Source organism: Equus asinus, chromosome 16 (assembly GCF_041296235.1).
Source record: "Equus asinus isolate D_3611 breed Donkey chromosome 16, EquAss-T2T_v2, whole genome shotgun sequence".
Taxonomy (NCBI): Eukaryota; Metazoa; Chordata; class Mammalia; order Perissodactyla; family Equidae; genus Equus; species Equus asinus.
This window is the reverse complement of record NC_091805.1, coordinates 3,938,879-3,960,448: the sequence shown is the minus strand read 5'-3', so window position 1 is coordinate 3,960,448 and position 21,570 is coordinate 3,938,879. Positions and strand designations below refer to the sequence as shown.

Genomic DNA, 21,570 nt, shown 5'->3' with positions numbered 1-21,570 from the left:
AAGAAGTCCAGATTTGCTTATCATATGCAGATCACAGATGCAGACATATTCCTTCATTCACACGTGTTTACGGAATACTTCTATGCTCCAGGCACTGTAGTAAGCACTGGTAACACTAAAGTGCGTAAGACAGGAATCCTACCCCTTAAGAAATTCACACTCTAGTAGTAAAGACAGCTCAAGAGAAATCTAGGATGGAACCATAAGATTATAGGTGGGAGTTAAAACCATTAGCTATATGCCAAAGGAAAGCATATAGCACGAGAAAGGACAACACCCCAGAGAAATCCAATGATTGAAGGAGGAAAGGCAGCCAGCAAAGAACTCTCAAATTGTGTTTCTAAAGTACTCAGATTGTTAAAGTACTCAGATTACATGCTTTCAGGGGGTCTCAGCTCTAGCCATGCATGAAAATCACTTATAAACTTTTAAAAAGAAATAAATACAGAGTCTCCCAACGATGAAAAGCTCTGGACCAAATGGCTGCACTGGATATTTGATTCTACCAAACATTTAAAGAGGAACTAACACTAATCCTTCTCAAACTCTCCCACAAAATTGAAGAAGAGAGAATACTTCCTAACTCACTCTGTGAGAGCAGCACTGCCCTAGTACTGATGCCAGACAGACACTACCAGAAAAGGAAACTATAGGCCAATATCCCTTATGAATACTGATGCAAAAAGCATCAATAAAACACTAGCAAACCAAATTCAGCAGATTATTAAAAGGATTATACACCATAACCAACTGGGATTTATTCCTAGAATGCAAGGATGATTCAACATAGAAAAATCGAATTTCAACGTAACACACCACATTAACAGAATGAAGGGAGGGAAACCACATCATCATCTCAAACGATGCAGAAAAAGCATTTGACAAAATTCAAAACACTTTCGTGTTTAAGATTCAAAACCCTCAACAAACTAGAAATAGAAGGAAACTACCTTAACATGAAAAAAGTCATATGTGAAAAGCCAACATTATACTCAATGGTGAAAGACTGAAACTTTTCCTTCTAAAATCAAGAAAAAAACAAGGATGCTTGCTTTCACCACTTCTGTTCAACACAGTATTTAAAGTTCTAGCTAGAGAAATTAGGCAGGAAAAAGAAATAAAAGGCATCCAAATTGGAAAGGAAGAAGTAAAATTCTCTCTTTGCAATTGACACAAAAACCCCAAAGATTATACACACACACAAACTGCTGTAACTAGTAAACAAATTCAGCAAAGTTGCAGGATACAAAATCAACACACCAAAATCGTTTCTATACACTAACAAAGAACAATCCCAAAAGAAAATTAAGAAAACAGGGGCCGGCCCCATGGCCAAGTGGTTAAGTCCATGTGCTCCACTTCAGCGGCCCGGGGTTTTACCGCTTCAGATCCTGCGCACAGACATGGTACCACTCATCAGGCCATGCTGAGGCGGCGTCCCACATAGCACAACCAGAAGGACCTACAACTAGAATATACAACTATGTGCTGGGGGGCTTTGGGGAGAAGAAGAAAAAAAAAAGAAAAGAAGATTGGTAACAGATGTTAGCTCAGGTGCCAATCTCAAAAAAAGAAAATTAAGAAAACAATTCTATTTACGACAGCATCAAAAAGAATAAAATACTTAGCAATTAACTGAACCAAAGAAGAGAAATAACTATACACTGAAAACTCCAAAACATTGCTGAAAGAATTAAAGATGGCATAAATAAATGGAGAGAGAAGTTTATGGATTGGAAGACTTGATATTGTTAAAATGTTGATGCTACCCAAACTGATCTACAAATTCAATACGATCCCTACCAAAATTCCAACTTTTTTTGCAGAAATATAAAAATCCATCCTAAAATTCATATGGAGGACCCAAGGGACTCCAAACAGCTGAAACAATCTTGAGAAAGGTGAAAAAGAAGAACAAGAATGTGGGCCAGCCCCATGGACTAGTGGTTAAGTTTGACATGCTCCACTTCGGTGGCCCGGGTTCAGTTCCCGGGCACAGACATACAACACCTGTTGGTGGCCATGCTGTGGCAGTGACCCACATACAAAATGGAAGAAGACTGGCACTGATGTTAGCTCAGGGCGAATCTTCCTCAAGCAAAAAGAGGAAGATTGGCAACAGATGTTAGCTCAGGGCCAATCTTTCTCAGAAAAAAAAAGAAGAACAAGAAAAGAGGGCTCACACTTTCTGACTTCAAAACTTACTACAAATCTACAGTCATTTTGACAGTATGGTACTGGCATAAAAACAGAAGTTTAAACCAAGAGAATAGAATACAGAGCCCAGAAATAAACTCCTGCATATACGGTTAGATGATTTTCAACAGGAGTGTGAAGACTTTTCAATAAAAGTGCTGGAAAGACTGGATGTTCACATGTAAATGAGTAAGTGGACCCAACGCCATATGCAAAAATTAACTCAAAATGGATCAAAGACCTAAAAGTAAGAGCTAAAACTACAAAATTCTTAAAAGTTTAGGTGGAAAGCTTCATGATACTGGATTTGGCAATGATTTCTTAGATATGACACCAAAAGCAGAAGCAAAAAAAATTAAAAATAGATCATATGTTTGGCCACAAAACAAGTCTTGACAAATTTAAGAATATTGAAATCATACCCAGTATCGTTCTGACCACAGTGGTATGAAACTAGAAATCAACATCAGGAGTAAAATTGGAAAATTCACAGGTATGTAAAAATTAACACACTCCTGAACAACCAATGGGTCATAAAAGAAATCAAAAGGGAAATCAAATAGTATCTTGAGACAAATACAAATGGAAACACAACATACCAAAACCTATGGGATGCAGCAGAAGCAGTTCTAGGAGGGAAGTTGACAGCAATAAATGCCTAAATGAACAGAAAAGAGCAAGCTCAAATAAACAACCTGACTTTACACTTCAAGGAACCAGAAAAAGAACAAACTAGGCCCAAAATTAGCAGAAGGAAGGAAATAATAAAGATTAGAGCAGAAATAAATGAAATAGAGACTAGAAAGATCAATGAAACTAAGTGTCAGTGCTTTGAAAAGAAAAATAGACAAACCTTTAGCTAGACTAACCAAGAAAAAAGGAGAAGACTCAAATAAATAGTTATAAATGAAAAAGGAGACATTACAACTGATACCACAGAAATCAAAGGATCACAAAAGACTATCAACAAACATATGCCAATAAATTGGGTAACTTAGAAAAACTGGATAAATTCCTAGAAACATACAACCTACCAAGACTGAATCATGAAGAAATAGAAAATCTGAACAGATAATTAGTAAGAAGCAATAAAAAACCTCCCAAAAATGAAAAGCCCAGGACCAGATGGCTTCACTGGTGAATTCTACCAAACATTTAAAGAAGAATTAATGCCAATCCTTCTAAAAATCTCCAAAAAAACTGAAGAGGAAGGAACAGTCCTAACTTATTTTATAAGGCCAGCACTGCCCTCATACCAAAGCCAGACAAGGACACTATCAGAAAAGAAAATTACAGGCCAATATTCCTGATGAACGTGGATGCAAAAATCCTCAACAAAATACTAGAAACCCGAATTCAACAACATATTAAAAGGATTGTACATCATGATCGAGTGGAAATTTATCCCTGGAATACAAGGATGGTTCAACACATGTAAATCAATAAATGTGATGCGCCACCTTAACAGAATGAAGGACAAAAACCAGACGATCATCTCAATAGATGCAGAAAACACACTGGACAAAACTCAATATCCTTTCATGATAAAAGTAACTCTCAAAATACTGGACATAGAGGGAATGTACCTCAAAATAATAAAGGCCATACATAAAGGACATGCCCACAGCTAACATCATACTCAATGGTGAAAAGCTGAAAGATTTTCCTCTAAGATCAAGAACAAGACCAGGATGCCCACTCTCACCCCTGTCATTCAACATAGTGCTGGAAGTCTTAGCCAGAGCAACTGGGCAAGAAAAAGGAGTAAACAGTCTCCAAATCAGAAAGGACAAGTTAAATAATTTTTGTTCGCATCAGTTACATTTCTATTTACTAACAATGAATTATTTGAAAAAGAAACTAAGAAATAAATCACATTTACAATACCACCAAAAAGAATAAAATACTTAGGAATAAATTTGACCAAGGAGGTAAAAGATCTGTACGTTGAAAACTATAAAACACTGATGAAAGAAATGGAAAAGGACACAAATAATTGGAAAGATACCCTGTGTTCATGGACTGCAAGAATTAACATTGTTAAAATGTCCATACTACTCAAAGCCATCTACAGACTCAATGCAATCCCTGTCAAATTTTCAATGACACTTTTCACAGAAATAGAAAAAAATAACCCTAAAACTTGTATAGAACCACAAAAAATTCCAAGTAGTCAGGGAAATCTTCAGAAAGAACAAAGCTAGAGGCATCATACTTCCTGATTTCAAACTATATTACAAAGCTATAGTAATCAAAACAGTAGCGGGATAAAAACAGACACATTGACCTATGAACAGAATAGAGAGCCCAGAAATAAACCCACACATATGTGGTCAACTAATCTTTGACAAAGATGCCAAGAATACACAATGGGGAAAAGATAGACTCTTTTATAAATGGTACTGGGAAAACTGGGATGTCTACAAGCAAAAGAATGAGATTGGACCCTGATGTTACACCATACACAATAATTCACCCAAATTAGATTAAAGACTTACATATAAGACCTGAAACCATAAAACTCCTAGAAGAAAATACACGGAAAAATCTCCTTGACACCAGTCTTGGCAATGATTTTTTGGATATAATACCAAAAGCATAGGCAACAAAAGAAAAAATACACAAGTGGGACTACACCAACTAAAAAGCCTCTGCACACAAAGGAAACAATCAACAAAATGAAAAGGCAACCTGTGGAATGGGAGAAGATATTTGCAAACCACATATCTGAGGTGTTCATATCCAAAATACATAAGGAACTCATACAACTCAATAGCAAAAAACAAATAACCCAATTAAAAAATGGGCAAAGAATCTGAAGAGACATTTTTGCAAAGAAGACATACAGATGGCTAACAGGTACAAGAAAAGATGTTTAACATCGTTAATCATCAGGGAAATGCGAATCAAAACCACAATGAATATCCCCTCACACCTGTTTGGATGGCTATTATCAAAAAGACAACAGGTACTAAGTATTGGCAAGTCCATGGAGAAAGGGAAACCCTTGTCCACTGTTGGTGAGAATGTAAATTGGTACAGCCATAATGGGCAACAGTGTGGAGGTTCCTCAAAAAACCCCTGAACTGCCATATGTAATCCCACTTCTGGGTATACATCCAAAGGAAATAAAGTCACTCTCTCAAAGAGATATTTGCCCTCCCATGTTCACTGTGGCACTCTTCACAATAGCCAAGATATGAAAACAACCTATGTGCTCACTGATAGATACATAAACAAAATGTATACATGTATATTTACTGGAACATTATTCAGCCTTAAAAAAGAAGCAAATCCTGCCGTTTGCAACAATATGGAGGGGCCTGGAGGACATTAAGCTAAGAGAAATAAGTCAGAGAAAGACAAATACACATGATCTCACATGTGGAATCTAAAAAAGTCCAACTCATAGAACCAAATTGTAGAATGGTGATTGCCACGGCTGGGGGCGGGGGAAATGGGGAGAAGGTGGCCCAAGTCTTTCAGTCATAAGACGAGTAAGTTCTGGGGATCTAAAGTACAACATGGTGAACACAGTTAAGAATACCATATTGTATACTTGACATTTGCTAAGAGAGTAGATCTCAAATGTTCTCCCCACACCCCATACACACAAAAGGTGATGTGCGGTGACGGATGTGTTAATTACCTCAATTGTAGTAAAAATTTCACAATGTATAGGTATATTAAATCATCACATTGTGCACCTTGAGAAAATCACATTGTACAACCTAAATATATACAATTTTTATTTGTCAATCATACCTCAGTAAAGTTGGGAAAAAAGAAAAGAAACAGACAAATTGGACTTCCTCAAAATTAAAAACCTTTGTGGATCAAAGGATACTATAAAAGATGGTGTCAATTATCAACAGTGGAAACCCACAGAATGGAGAAAATATCTGCAAATCATGTATCTGATAAGAGATTAATATCCAGAATATAAAAAGAACTTGTAAAACTCAATAACAACAAAATGAACAACACAATTAAAAGTGGGCAGAGAAATCAAACAACCTGATCAGGGGACATGAACAGACGTTTCTCTAAAGAAGATATACGGATGGCCAATAGACACATGAAAAGATGCTCATCATCACTAATCATCAGGGAAATGCAAATCAAAACTACACTAAGATATCACCTTACACCTGTTAGAATGGCAAAAATAACCAAAACAAAAAGTGACAAATGTTGGAGAGGTTGTGGAGAAAAAGGAACCCTCATACACTGCTGATGGGAGTGCAAACTGGTACAGCCACTATGGAAAACAGTATGGAGATTCCTCAAAAAATTAAAAATAGAAATACCATATGACCCAGCCATCCCAGTACTGGGTGTCTATCCAAAGAACTTGAAATCAGCAATTCCAAAAGCACCCCTATGTTCATCACATTATTTACAATAGCCAAGACGTGGAAGCAACCTAAGTGCCCATCAACTGACGACTGGATAAAGAACATATGGTATATATATACAATGGAATACTACTCAGCCATAAAAAAGGATAAAATCGTCCCATTCACAACAACATGGATGGACCTTGAGGGTATTATGTTAAGTGAAATACGCCAGATAGAGAAAGATGAACTCTGTATGACTCCACTCATAGGTGGAAGTTAAACATATAGACAAAGAGAACTGATTGCTGGTTACCAGGGGAAACGGGGGATGGGGGAGGGCACAAAGGGTGAAGTTGTGCACCTACAACATGACTAACAATAACGTACCATTGAAATTTCACAAGGTTGTAAACTACCATAATGTCAATAAAAAGCTAAAAAAAAAATGGGCAGAGAATACGAACAGACATTTTTCCAAAGACGATATACAAATGGCCAATAAGCACATGAAAAGACGCTCAACATCACTAATCATTAGGGAAAAGCAAATCAAAACCATGATGAGACATCACTTCACACCCATTAGAATGGCTGTTATCAAAAAAAACAGAAAACAACACGTGCTGGTGAGGATGCAGAGAAACTGGAACCTTGTGCATTGCTGGTGGGCATGGAAAATAGAATGGCACTACCTCAAAAAATTAAATATAAATTTACCATATGATCCAGCAGTTCCATTTCTGGGTAAATACCCAAAAGAATTGAAAGCAGGGACTCAAACAGCTATCTGTATACCATGTCATAGCAGCATTATTCACAAAAGCCAAAAGATGGAAACCACTCAAATGTCCATCAACAAATGAATGGATAAATAAAATGTCGTATATATATATACACACACACACACAATAGAATATTATTCAGCCTTAAAGAAAAAAAAAGGAAATTCCAATATACGCTACAACATGGATGAACCTTGAATACATTATGCTGAGAGAAATAAGCCAGACACAAAAGACAAATATCATATCATTCCAGTCGCATGAGGTACCTGGAACAGTCAAATTCAGAGACAGAAAGCAGAACAGTGTTTACTGGGGGCTGGGGAGCAGGGAAGATGGAGAGCTGAAAAGGTACAGAGTTGCAGTATGGGATGACGAAAAAGTTCTGGAGATGGATAGCAGCGATAGTCGCAAAACAACGTGAAAGTACTTAATGCCTCTGAATTATATGCTTACAATACAGATCTCCCTGAATCAAATTCTCAGGGGTGGGAGTTAGAGTTTAGCCCTCTCCATTTTTTTTTTTCAAAGTCCAGAGGTGATTCTGACAAAAAGACAGAATCAACACTCACTGGTCAACATAATATTAAGGATGCAGGTCTAAAAACCTAAAGCCGAGTTTAGCAAAGTTTAACAAAGACCAGCATCCTGCTACCTTCCTGGAAAACATACTTTGAAGTTACCTGGTCCAACTCCCTACTGTCAGAAATAGGAATCACTTCCACAGGAAACTGTAGAGACGCTCACCTGGGGTCTGCTTAACTGTCCTACCTGATATGACATTTGCATCTTGGTGAAATAGTCAAACTTTTTGTTTGAAAGCTTCAACTATTCTTAGTTATATTAAGCCTAAACCCGCTTTATTGTATGTCATACTTACTGGACCAGTTCTGACCACTAAAGGAGCACAAAATACCATGTGACTGACCTATGAATCTCTTCCCTCCCCAAAGCCCCAGTACCTAGTTGTATATCCTGGTGGTGAGTCATTTTGGTTTTCTACGCGAGCCACCACCACAGCATGGCTACTGACAGACGAGTGGAGTGGTTCCGAGACTGGGAACTGAACCCGGGCCACCAAAGAGGAGTGCACTGAACTTTAACCACCAGGCCATCAGGGCTGGCTCTGTGAATTTTTTAAAAAATATATACCCAGCTGGTCAACCCTTTCAAGGTCTATACATCCATTTCCCTCAATTCTTCTTCCCAGGACCTGTTTTCCAGGCCGTGCCCCACTGTGGCTGTCTTCTTCCAGACAGCCTCTCATTGCCCATTGTGGGAATCACCTCAAATCCAGTTTTTCTAAAGACCCCGGTGCTTTCAATGAATTAAAGAGTGTGTTTGAAAAGACAGAATATTCATATATGGGTTCTATTTGTTTAATTTTGCTCAGTAACCCAAGCAATTAATACCACATATAAATTTTTAAAACTCATTCTATGAAAAATTGCTTAGCTTTCTCAGGATACGATTGCAGGGCTTTCTATCCACATCTCCTCCCATGACTAGGTGACACCAAAACCTCTTACAAACTCAATATTATTTCAACATTTGAATACAACTACACACATTTTTTCCCTCACATGCTGCTTATAGCCTGAGTTTTATACCACTTACAAACCAAAGGATATTTTAGGGCATAAATAAAATAAAAATTAAATGTACTTTATTCTACTTACTAATTATAACATTTAAAAATGTCAGTGGTTTATAAACCAATAAAATGGGTAAAAACTTACAGAATTAAAACAGAGATTAGATTCTTCTGAACAGACCACAGTTTAGTAACTGACTGACATTTTTCAGATAAAATAAAATTGGTTCTGCCTTTAAATATTAAAATAATACTTTAACTGGCTACAGAATATATATTTAAAGTAGAAAAGTGAGCATATTTTAAAGAACAGCATTATTATTTACTTAGAAAGCCTTATAAATAAAATCGTTATATAATTGGGTAAGTATTACTGATACTCCTAAGGTTTTCCAAACCCTAAAATTTTGAATTTAAACTAGTTTACACTTTAGTTTTAAAACATCAAGCATTTTTTAAAACTATCTCAAACTTTTCAGAAAAGCAAATATATGTAAAGAATTCACATTTAAATTATTTTATAACAGACTTAAAAAATTCATTTTTGGGGCTGGCTCAGTGGCGTAGTAGTTAAGTTCGAACATTCCACTTGGCAGCCTGGGGTTTGTGGGTTCAGATCCCAAGTGTGGACCTACACACTACTCATCAGGCCATACTGTGGTAGCATCCCACACAGAAAATAAAGGAAGACTGGCACAAACATTAACTCAGCGACAACCTTCCTCAAGCAAAAAGAGAAAGATGTTAGCTCAGGGCCAATCTTCCTCACCAAAAAAAAAACACCCAACAACAAAAAACTTGTATTACACAAATCAAAATTATTTGACTTACAGACAAACTAGTAATTAAGCATAGTCCCAAAGATCATCTGGCATAACTTATTGAAAGATGGATTTTTGTTTGTTTATAATAATAGGAGGATTTTTTAAGAGTATAATATTTTCTTCTATTTTGAGAAGTAAAGGTACACTATGAAAAAGTTATCACATCACAGATATAATAGCAATTATCTCGTGTGTAATCTGTATTTATACACTTTATACTATCGCTCTTCCTTTCAAATTTAAAAATAGTTAAGACTGCTTGACAATACTTCATAAATTATATCACCTGTAAAATAACCAAAAATTACAATACTCTAGAATTTGAACAATTAAATAATTTAAAAGAATATACATGTACACTCGTGTAGTCTGTTCATACACATGCAGCATACAGGTGTAGTGTGTGTGTTCGTGTGAGCATGCACACGCGCACGGACACGGTTTTCTTACCCCTGAACTCATCTCCGGGCTGTGTGGCTGGCTCTGCTGTTGCCTCTGGTGAGCTGTCAGCAAGCCCAGAGCAGGAAGGCTGGGCCAGCTCTGGAGATATGCCAGCGACCCGGAGAAGCCCCGGTCCGCCGCGCCCACCGAGGGGGGCTGCTTCTCCTGAGCGTTGCCGAGCGCCGGCCCCACCCGGCTGGCCCTCTGCTGATTCGGAAGGAAGGGCAACCCGCCCACTCCGGCTGTTATCGTGGTCTGAGTTGGAAGCAGAGCGGACGCTGCAGCGAAGCACAAATGCAAAAAGACAAGGCTTACTCACAACAGTCCTTTTGATTTTGTCAAATTATGGGCGAAATGTGCAGAAACCTACTTTTTACCTGTTAGAGAACAGCTAAATTTAAAAGGTGAGGTTACACGTTGTAAATTAGCAGGCTCTTGTATGGAAAAACAAAAACCTCTAATAGTAATAATCATCATTTTCTTTTTTTTTTTTAAAGGTTTTATTTTTCCTTTTTCTCCCCAAAGCCCCGCAGCACATAGTTGTATATTTTTAGTTGTGGGTCCTTCTAGTTGTGGCATGTGGGATGCTGCCTCAACATGGCCTGATGAGCAGTGCCACGTCCGCACCCAGGGTTCGAACCGGCGAGACCCTGGGCCGCTGAAGTGGAGCGTTCGAACTTAGCCACTCAGCCACGGGGCCAGAGCCCATCCTTTTCTTATCTTCAATAACTTCCAGGATAATCTCAAGGATATTATATTTTCTAGTTCCAAATTTTAATTGTATATTTTAGAAGTTGAGAGCAAAATGTATGTACTTTTGGGGGCTGGCCCCGTGGCCGAGTGGTTAAGCTCGCGCGCTCCGCTGCAGGCGGCCCAGTGTTTCGTTAGTTCGAATCCTGGGCGCGGACATGGCACTGCTCATCAGACCACGCTGAGGCAGCGTCCCGCATGCCACAACTAGAAGGACCCACAACGTAGAATACACAACTATGTACCGGGGGGCTTTGGGGAGAAAAAGGCAAAAATAAAATCTTTAAAAAAAAAAAATTTATGTACTTTTGGGCATTTAAGTCACATCAGTGCTGTTTTTATGCCCAATCACTGGAATTTGCCTGCTTCCATATTTAAAGAAAATAATTAAGTCAGTCTCCAGTTGAAAAAATTCTCTGACACTTAAATATTAACAAAGTTGGATTAAATACAAGAATAAATTTGGTCAGCTGGCTTGCACAGCTCCTAAGAGCCAACTGTATGTCTCTCTGTCCAGCTCTTGGCATCGATGTCTTCACACAGGTGACCTGAAAGCGGCCATGGGCGGCGTGTTCACACACACAGACCCACAACTGCTACAAAGCAAGACTTTGTTGTAACCTAGAGAGCTCGTTTTTAAGCATCAGCACACCACTGGTTTACAAAATATCAACACTTGTGAATACATAAGCACCAAATTTAACACATGAAAGTTTGACATTTTTATTTACAGGAAATAAGAAATTCTGGAAGAAATGAAAGTTTTAATAAGAAAATTCTGACCCATTCCACTTTTTAGGTCAAAGTTAAAAGAAAAGAGCTAATTTGGATAAACTACTTTAAGTCAAAGTTATACTTTACAAATTCACTAAACAAATCTCTTAAATTATTTTTAGTACTCAATATTTAGAGAGGGAAAATTTAGTCTTATCTTTTAGATAGAACTAAACACTGCGACACTGAATTTTCAGTGTCCGTGCAGCATCGATGCTAAAGCAAATGGCTTCTTATTTAACCCGACACAAATCATAAACATTTGCATAGGCTTTTAGTCACGCAAAATTTAATTTTTAGGACAGACTCCATCATACCATAAAAATTTCCACACCTGTCTGTATCCCGGTTTAACTTCTGCCCAGTTAATTTCAATAGTCGGAACTGAGTCCATTATTTGATCATTTGACTTGTTAGTTTTATGTACAAGAGGTTAAATATGCTACTCATATTTAATTGACTCTTCTCTTCATTACTGGCGGCCCTTCTCTTTTCCCTCAGCATGCTCACTTCAAACAAATTTCAATCAAACTCAAACTGAAAATTTCAAAATCACATTCAAATCAGAACTCTAGGGACACCATCATGCTCCTGTTTCTCTAAAAAGAAAACACTATCCCATTGAAATGTCATCTTTTCAGAAGCACATAGTACACATTATTATTTTTCTTCTACTACTAATTTGGAGATCACATTTGAAAAATCATACAAATAAATAATCAAATTTTAAATTTATAAGTGCCAGATATTTCTTTATAAAGCTAAGGGTTTTTGGTGCCAGCCCCATGGCCTAGTGGTTAAGTTCAGCACACTCTGCTTCGGCAGCCTGAGCGTGGTTCCCAGGCACAGACCTACACCACTTTGGCAGTGGCCACACTGTGCTGGTGACCCACATACAAAATAGAGGAAGACTGGCACAGAAGTTAGCTCAGGGCGAATCTTCCTCACCAAAACAAAACAAAACAAAACAAAAAGCTAAGAGTTTTCCTATCCAGGCAAAATTAAATGGATCCCTATGCAGTGTGCTGTCAGCCCAGTGGGCAGCATGTCGGTCTCAAATAGATCTGTGTCTTTGCCTCACGCTGCTAGTTGCATCTTCATCAAATATTAAAGCATATCCAGCAGGGAAAGTCTTATCTTGGTATGGGAGCAAGTCCATTAATAACTTACTGATAGTTTTCTAATGTTAAAAATAAAAAAGCCAAGAGGGCTCTTGAAATTTTAAATGACCGAATAAAACTCAAATATGACCTTCCTGTAAATGAAAGCAGATTATATGTAAACTACCTTTACATCTCAAATCTGACTATTTACGGACTTCTCAGTAAACACACATCATTTACTTTTATGTGCTTCTCCATGATGGCCCAACTCTGCCTTCAGTGGAAGCGCGGACCCCATCCCCACTGCGGTCTGCACCACCATAGCTGGCGGTTCTCCGAGCAAGCCCGGTTTCTGCAAAAGAAGAAAGGAGGGTAGACTTTTGCCCACAGCAACCAGATATAACCTAACAAAAAGGCTACACACAGGAAAATTCATAAGTAATCTGACCACCGGCCTGATTACAGAACAGGAATGAGCTCATTTCAAAAGAAAGAATATACCATACTTACATTATTTGTATGAATATTCTCAAGTTTCATTAATTGTTGCTGTGCCAGTGGTACATGAGAAAGATTCTGAAGGAACAAATTAGAAGCATTACCCATAGCTGAGCTCTGTGAAAACCACAAAACATTAAGTTAGCTTAATTTTGAAAAGCTGCTTGTTGTAAAACCCAATTCATTTCAAAGTTCAATTCCTCAGTTGATGAGGACAAAAGTAACAGTTTCTTAATGTCCCACTTTCCACCTTCAGGCAACAGTAACTAATTATTTTAATAATATACAAGATGTGACCACGTAATGCCACATCCTGTCCTTCTTTTCCTTCATCCTTCCTTCCCTCCCTCCCCGCTACGTGGCTGTTGTGTTGGTGTCATTCTGTCACTGATTTATTCCTTCCATTTCTCAACAAGGATTTACTGAGCACTGCTGTGTGCCAGGCACCATGCTACCCAGTGAGAAATACAGCAGTGGGGTCTGCCCGCACGGATCTTAGAGTCCCCTGAGGAAGGCAGACATTAGTTACTTATACAAACATGTAATTACAAATGGTGATGAGTGTATGAAAGACAAACCTGAGGAGCCAAGAGCACACGTGATGGGGGAATTTGATTTAGATTGATATTCAAGGAAGGCCTCCCTGAGGAACCGAGATCTGAAGGCTGCAGAGGAGTAACTGGGGGACGTCTGGAGGGTTTCTGGGGGCTGGGTGGGAAGCATTCCAGGCAGGAGCAGCAGGAGCGAAGACCAAAGAGAAGAGAACGAGGTCCTTCGAGGACCAAAAGCAGGCCACTGAGGCCGGCACAGTGATGCCCAATGAGCATGAGAAGCGGAGAGGGCAGCCAGGACAGGCCATAAAGGCAAAACGAAGCATTTAGGTCTTTATTCTAAAATAAAGGGAGTATGGTCAATACTCTGAACTCCCCTCTCATATCACTCTTTACACCTTACTGTAATTAGCTGTTCGGTGTTTGTTTTCTCTATTTGTTGAAATTCTGGATGGGACTATGATATTCTGTTCAATGCTGTAGCCTCAGTGACTAGCAGTGTCTGGCACATATTAAATTCTCAATAAAATATGCTGAGTAGATGAATGAATAAAGACCCTGCAATGCACAATGCCCTACATTAGAATCTAAGAATGAAAAACAAATAAAAGATAGAGCTTCCCCTTAAAAAGCTGGGTTTAGGACCAGACATCAAGCACCTGTTATATGCTACATTTGACTTGTAACCAGGCTTCTATATAGATACAGCCTTAAACAGTATCTGAAATTAATGAGTAATGTTTTATTTATTTCCAGTATTATGGATATTTACATATACAAACACATTTTTAAAAACTTATCCGAACAAGGTGAGAAAAATATTTTTCACTCTCAAAAATACATGAATTATTTTTATAAAACTGATTAAATTTTAAGAATTAAGAGCTATTGTTCATTCATTTGTTTTTTTCATTCTGTAAATACTTTTTTGAGTTAAGACCACATAAGAAAATTTGTTTTGAACTACTAATTTCTAGAAAAATATTCCACAAAATACACCTCTTCTCATCTTAAAGCCTTACAAATAGGAACCAAGAAATATACATAACTATGCTGCTTTGATCAGCTTAATGTGATCTGATGTACTCAAGTTATGTTATGTTTTTATGCAGCTACACTTATTACTATGGATTTTTAAAAAATAAAATACGTAACTTCTTAAGAACTTTAAGTGATAAAAACAAACGAAATATTCACTCTAAATTTTGGATGCTTCAGTACTCAATGCTACTTAGATACCTGATGTGCTTTATTCAACTGTAAAAATGCAGGAGACATGGGTGGGTTCATCAGATGCGGCAAGCTGTGAGGGGTTCCAAGAACTGCTTTAAGAAAACAGAAGTAAAAACTTAACGTTATGATACACATGGAATTAAAAAATAAATAAAACAAACTCCAAAAGGGTAAATGAGTATTTCTTTAACTTTTAACAAATCCATTGGAAGTTCCAGATACACTGACCTTGTCAATGCACAAAAAGGGACAAGTTCTTTTCCTTGTGATTCAAACCTAGAATCTGATTTAAAATTACAAAACCACCTGTCATAATGGTAAAACACCAAACCCAGCCTTTCTCTTCTCTATCATTAGTGCAACAAAATGAATCCCATCTTTTAATAAGTATAATACTAATTGAACCCATGCTATTTGCTCAGTATTTTCGTTGGGCTTTTGGGATATTTTAGCATGGGGTGGCGGGGAAGGATAAGATACAATCTTGTCCTTGAAAAGCTTACAATCTAATTGAGAAGAGAATATATGTACCTGAAAAATATTTACACAATAAAAACAAAAGAAACAATACTGTACACAGTTGATAAAAGGAATAAATGGTAACTAGAAGTTTTATCAAGTTTGTCTGAGTACAAATACCAGAGTGCATATCAGAAGCCATGTTTTCAAAATAGATAATATACAGACAAAAAGAACCATGAGACAGGAAAATATAAGAAGGAATTTTGTCTAATTTATTATAAAGTATCTAAGTAACTGGAAATAGTCATAATATACAAAATTCCCTAGCAATACAATAGTTAATTGGAATCATAGAAGGTCAGGTTTAGAAAGTATTTCAAAAGCATATAATTCATTGACCAAAAATATTTGGAATTTATATGTAACATCCCTACAAGTTCTCATGCTTCAAAAACTCTGTTTCAAATTTTTATTACTTGCTGAGGCAGTCCACTACATCTTTGGAAAATTGGCCATTAGAAAGTGCTTTCTTAGGAATGAGCGAGTTTCACTCTAGGTGGTGAGAAGATTAGATCATTAGGATGAGTTGCTTACAAAAGACAACGCTGTTTATTAGGAAAGAGGGATAAAGATGGTCATTTCATAATGACAAAGGGGTCAATTCATCAAGAGGATGCAACAATCTTAAATGTCTGGGCACCAAAACACAAAGCTTCAAAATATATAAAGCAGAAACTTCTAGAACTGAAAGGAAAAGTAGACAAATCCACAACATGATTAGAGATTTCAACACCACCTCCTCTCTTTTTTCAGGCAGTCACCATATTTTTTTAATAAAACATTACAATACATTTTCTCACAGCTTTTAGTGAATACAATATTTCCCAGTTTAAAACAACAACAACCAGAATCAAAACACTGAAAATATCCAGTCTCACATCTAACTGCCCTCACTCTTACCTCTTGGCTAGAACTCCCACTGAGCCCCACCCCTCTCCTCAATAATTAATAGAATATATTGACAGAAAATCAGTAAGGATATAGAAAACTTGAACAAAACTATCAACCAACAACACATACAGAGGATTATAATATATTACCACAACCAAGTGAGGTTTACCCTAGGAATAAAAGGTTGGTTTAACATTTAAAAAAATCAATCAATGTAATTCATCATGATAACAGACCAAAAAACCCACATATGGTCATCTCAATAAATGGAGAAAAGCAATGGATAAATTCCAACAATTCTCATGATAAAATTTCTCAGCAATATAGAAATAGAAGGGAGAGGTCTCAGCTTGAAAAAGAAAACCTGTGAAAAACTATAGCTAACATTATATTAAATAATAAAAAAAAGAAATGCTTTCTCTGTAAGATCAGGAACAAGGCAAGGATGTCCACTCACACCAGTTCGATGCACAAACGATGCTGGAATTTCTACCTATTGCAATAAAGCAAGAAAGAGAAATAAAAGGCATAGATACCGGAAAGGAAGAAGTAAAACGGTTAATTTGTAGATGACATGATTGTCTATATAGAAAATTCTAGGTACAAAAACTACTAGAAACAATAAGTAAGGTTGCAAAATATCAGATAAATATACAAAATCAATTCTACTTGCATATGCCAGCAAAAAGCAATAGGAAATTGAAATTTAAAAGGCAATACCATTTAAAATAGTATCAAGAAAAGTGAAATGCTATGGGTAACTCTGACAAAATATGTGTAAGATTTGTACCCTGAAAACTACAAAATATTGCTGAGAGAAATTAAAGAAGACCTAAATAAATGGATATATATGTTTACCATATTTATGGCTCAGCCTCAAAATTGCTGTCAATTCTGCCCAAATTAGTATATAGATTCAACACAATCCCAATCAAATTCCCAGCAGACATTTTTCATAGAAATTGACGGGCTGATTCTAAAATTTATATGCAAATGCAAAGGACTTAGAATAGCCAAACAAACTGAAAAAGAAGAATAGAGTTGGAGGACTTTTCCTAACTGATTTCAAGATTTATTATAAAGCTACATTTGTTAAGACAATGCAGTCTTGGTCTAACGACAGACATTTAAATCAACAGAATAGAGTCCTGAGAGACAGCCATACATATGTGTTCAATTGATTTTTGAAAAAGGTGTCAAGAAATTCAATGGAAAAGGACAATCTTTGTAAACAAATGATACTGGAACAACTGTGGAAAAAAATCAACTTGGAGCTTTTACCTCACACCATAAAAAAAAATGTAACTGGAAATTGATCATAGATCTAAATGTAACAGGTAAAATTATAAAAATTCTGGAGGAAAACATCTTAGTGACCTTGAATTTGACAAAGATTTCTTAAATACGATGCAAAAAGTATAAATTATTAAAAAATAATAAATCAGACTTTGCCAAAATCATAAATTTTGCTCTTCAAAAGACATTGTTAAGAAAATAAAAAAACCTACAGAGTGGAAGAAAATATTTGCAAATCCACATACTCAACAGAAGCCTTGGCTCTAGAGCACAGCACCCTTACAACTTCAGACAAAGAGCTCAGTTTTAAAATGTGCAAAATATTGAAAAAGAAATATTAACAATGAATAAAGATGGCACATTAGCACACCAAAAGATGTTCAAAATCATTAGTCAAAAGGGACATTCAAATTAAAACCACCATGAGCTGGCACTACACACCCAACGGACAGGCTAAAATGGAAGGATCAACATAATGAGTGTTGGTGAGGATACTGAGCAAAGCAGCCCTGGACGCTGACGGTGAGAATGTGCAATGGTTCAACCACACTGGAATACAGCTGGGAGAGCCTCTAATAACTTCAACACACAAACACCATATGACCCAGTCATTCCACAACTAGATATTTACCCAAGAGAAGTGAAAGTGTAAGTCTACACAAAGACTAGTACACAAATGTTCACAGCAATTTTATTTATAATGACCTAATACTGGAAATAACCTAATTGTTCAACAAGTCAATGAATATGCAAAGTGAGATGCAATACTACTCAGCATTAAAAAGGAAAAAACCATTGATACATGCAGCAATGTGCATAATCTCAAAATCATAAGTGGCGTGAAAGAAGCCAGACAGTACATACTGTGTGATTCCATTTATATAAATTTCTGGAAAATCTGTCACTCCTCTCTACTGACAGAAAGCAAATCAGCAGTTTCCTGGGGACAAGGAAGGGGTGGATGACAAAGGGGCAAATGGAAACTTTCAAGAGTAACGACTATGTTTATTATTTTGATTGTGGTGATGGTTTCAGGAGTTATACATATGTCAAAACTTATCAATTGGTACACTTTAAATATGTACAGATTAATGTGCATCATTTATACCTCGATGAAACTAAAATACGATTTAGACCATAAGGACTTACATAATAGTTAAAATTAAAAATACACACAGGTAAAGAAAGAAGTGTAGAATATTTACATTATATTGTATTTCTGAAGGCAGTTAAAAGACTTAAAGAGAAAAGATCAGTATGGTCAGAATAACATAATCAAATTGGGTCTGGGAGGAAAATCAACCTGATGGTCATGTACAGATTAGATTAGAGAGAAAAGAGGGCAGAAAAGAAGAGTGGTTAGGAAAGTACAGACCAGACCACATGTGAGAAACGAGGTATGTACAAGCTCTGAAACAGACATGTAAAGGAAGGGGTTTAACCAGTAAACAAATATTTAAGTGCCTTTCACTATAACTAGCAGCTCTGTTCTAAGTGCTTGAGATGAACAAGACAGATAAATCTTTGCCATTGTGGAGCTTCCATTCTCGTGGGAGAGACAGACAACAAGCAAATGAATGCACGTAAGTTATTTGAAAAATGATACAATGAGAAAGAAGTAGGGCAAGGGTATAAATATAAATATATATATAATATATACAATTATAAGGAATTATGCTTCTGTACAATTATTCCCATTTGTTCAGAGCCTCTGTGACGAGTTCAGCCTACAGTAAGGGATACAGCTAAGACGTAGTAAAGGAAAAACCAATGGAACTTATTAATTAATAAGATATTCTGTCTTTCCCGAACACCAAGAAACTTTCCATACATTGCCCAGCAGCTTTGCATGTTTGAGTGAGGCACAGATTTAATCCTTTTCCCCTCCACTCGACACAAACAAAGCCAAGCCATGCTTGGTGAAACGATTTCCCCATCAGTGTAATATTGAAACATCTTAATTAAAATTGTAAAAGTAGCACTGAAATAAAGAAGCATGATCTCCTATGGTCATACATCAATCTGAGTAGAAAAGTAGAGTGGAGAATATATATTCTTAGATAAAAAGAAGAGACAAGGGGCCAGCCCCATGGCCAAGTGGTTAAGTTCGTGTGCTCCACTACAGAGGCCCAGGGTTTCGCTGGTTTGGATCCTGGGCACGGACATGGCACCACTTGTCAGGCTATGCGGAGGCGGCGTCCCATGTGCCACAACTAGAAGGACCCACAACTAGAATATACAACTATGTACTGGGGAGATTTGGGGAAAAAAACACAGAAAGAAAAAAAAAAAGAAGAAGATTGGCAACATTTGTTAGCTAGGGTGTCAATCTTTAAAAAAAAAAAGACAAAAATAATTTTGGGGAGGAGTTACTAAAGGCAGCCCAGAGTCCGAAGGTGCGGACAATACTTCCTAAAAGACCTGAGAGTGTGATATACTTCTTTAAACACTAATACAATCTTCGACTGCATCAATAGAAACATAATGATCACAGGAAGGAAATCCCACTGCCTTCTGTGCTGATCAGAACCCATCTAGAGGATAAGTTCATGCCTGTGTACACCACATTGCAGGACAACGTAGAAAACCTAGGCTATGTCTACAAGGGGCCAATTTGTAGGAAGATTCAGAGAGCATATCCTACGGCATGGTATGGAAGGTCAAATGTAGAACTGTAGGCTTCCAAGAGGTATGAGAGGTGTAGAGAGAAAATATTAGGACTGTTATTTATATTTACTTTCATCTTAAAAATGAAAATCTTAAGCTTTATCATTTCTTACCATAAGGGTCAACAAGGGTGCATTTACATAGCTGACATAGAATTGATACATATACCGTATATATTGGGGCTCTCCTCAAAATTTCTTTTATTGATAGGGTTGTATACTCAAAAAACAAATAAATAAAAGGAGATCACTGGTCTGGAGAATAGAAGACAGGGAAAACCAATGATGACAAAGGTTTCACAGTGGTTGTTTTCAAATATTAGAAGGCTTTTCATACGGAAGAAGGAAGAGATTTAACCTGTGTTTCTTCAGGGGCAGAACTAGAACAAGTGGCTAAAAGTTGTACTGGATTACCATCTAATATAAAGAAAAACTTTCTAGGAAATTAAATTTGTCAAACCAGGGAAGAGGTTGCCTTGGGAAATAATGAGCTTCTTATGCTTTGAGTAGTCAGGACAGAAAAGGGGTTTCTCTATACCATGAAAATCGCAGGAGAGATGTCTGACCACATAATAGGCTGAGCAGAAAACATCTACAGCTGCTTCTCACACACAAAGAACTGATGACTAAATGAAGTACTTAACATGAATACTGTTGTACAATAAGTAATTTAACTCGTCTTTGTCCCTGGTTCCTGGAAGGAACTCTCAATCCTCAGAATTTCCTGAGTGACAGAAGTGTCCTTGCTATGTTAACACAGACCCCTAGGCAGCTTCAGGATGGGGGCTGGTCATGCTAGAGACCAACCACGTGATTAGAGGGCTGAGGCTCTGAGCCATGTGATGTCAGCCTCACTGCCTGACCTCCAGGGAGAGGAGGGGGCTGGAGATTGAGTCGAATAACACAGCCAATCCTGCTTACATAATGAAACCCCAATAACAACTCTGGATAGTGAGGTTAGTCCAGCAGAAAGCAGGTTAGTCACCCTGGTTGCTGTACACACTGAAGTGCCAGGAGGGCAGTGTGCGCTGACTCCATGGAGAAAAAGCCTAAAAGCTCTGATTCAGGACCCTCCCAGACTTAGCCCTAGGCGTCTCTTTACTTGG

General features: G+C 37.3%; 1 protein-coding gene across 8 annotated transcripts in view; it reads right to left on the bottom strand.

The window, feature by feature from the left end:
- RAVER2 (ribonucleoprotein, PTB binding 2) overlaps positions 1–21,570 on the bottom strand; it is a 94,736-nt gene that overhangs the window by 26,900 nt on the left and 46,266 nt on the right. For 3 of the 8 annotated variants that reach the window (XM_070486488.1, XM_070486484.1, XM_044749351.2), the window contains exons 6-9: positions 15,096–15,181; positions 13,318–13,422; positions 13,048–13,159; positions 10,190–10,458 (exon numbers count right to left, since the gene is read on the bottom strand). In XM_070486488.1, coding sequence (XP_070342589.1) covers positions 10,190–10,458; positions 13,048–13,159; positions 13,318–13,422; positions 15,096–15,181 — 572 coding nt within the window. The remainder of the gene's footprint in view (positions 1–10,189; positions 10,459–13,047; positions 13,160–13,317; positions 13,423–15,095; positions 15,182–21,570) is intronic. The other 5 variants (XM_070486487.1, XM_070486482.1, XM_070486486.1 and 2 more) reach the window with 3 other exon arrangements.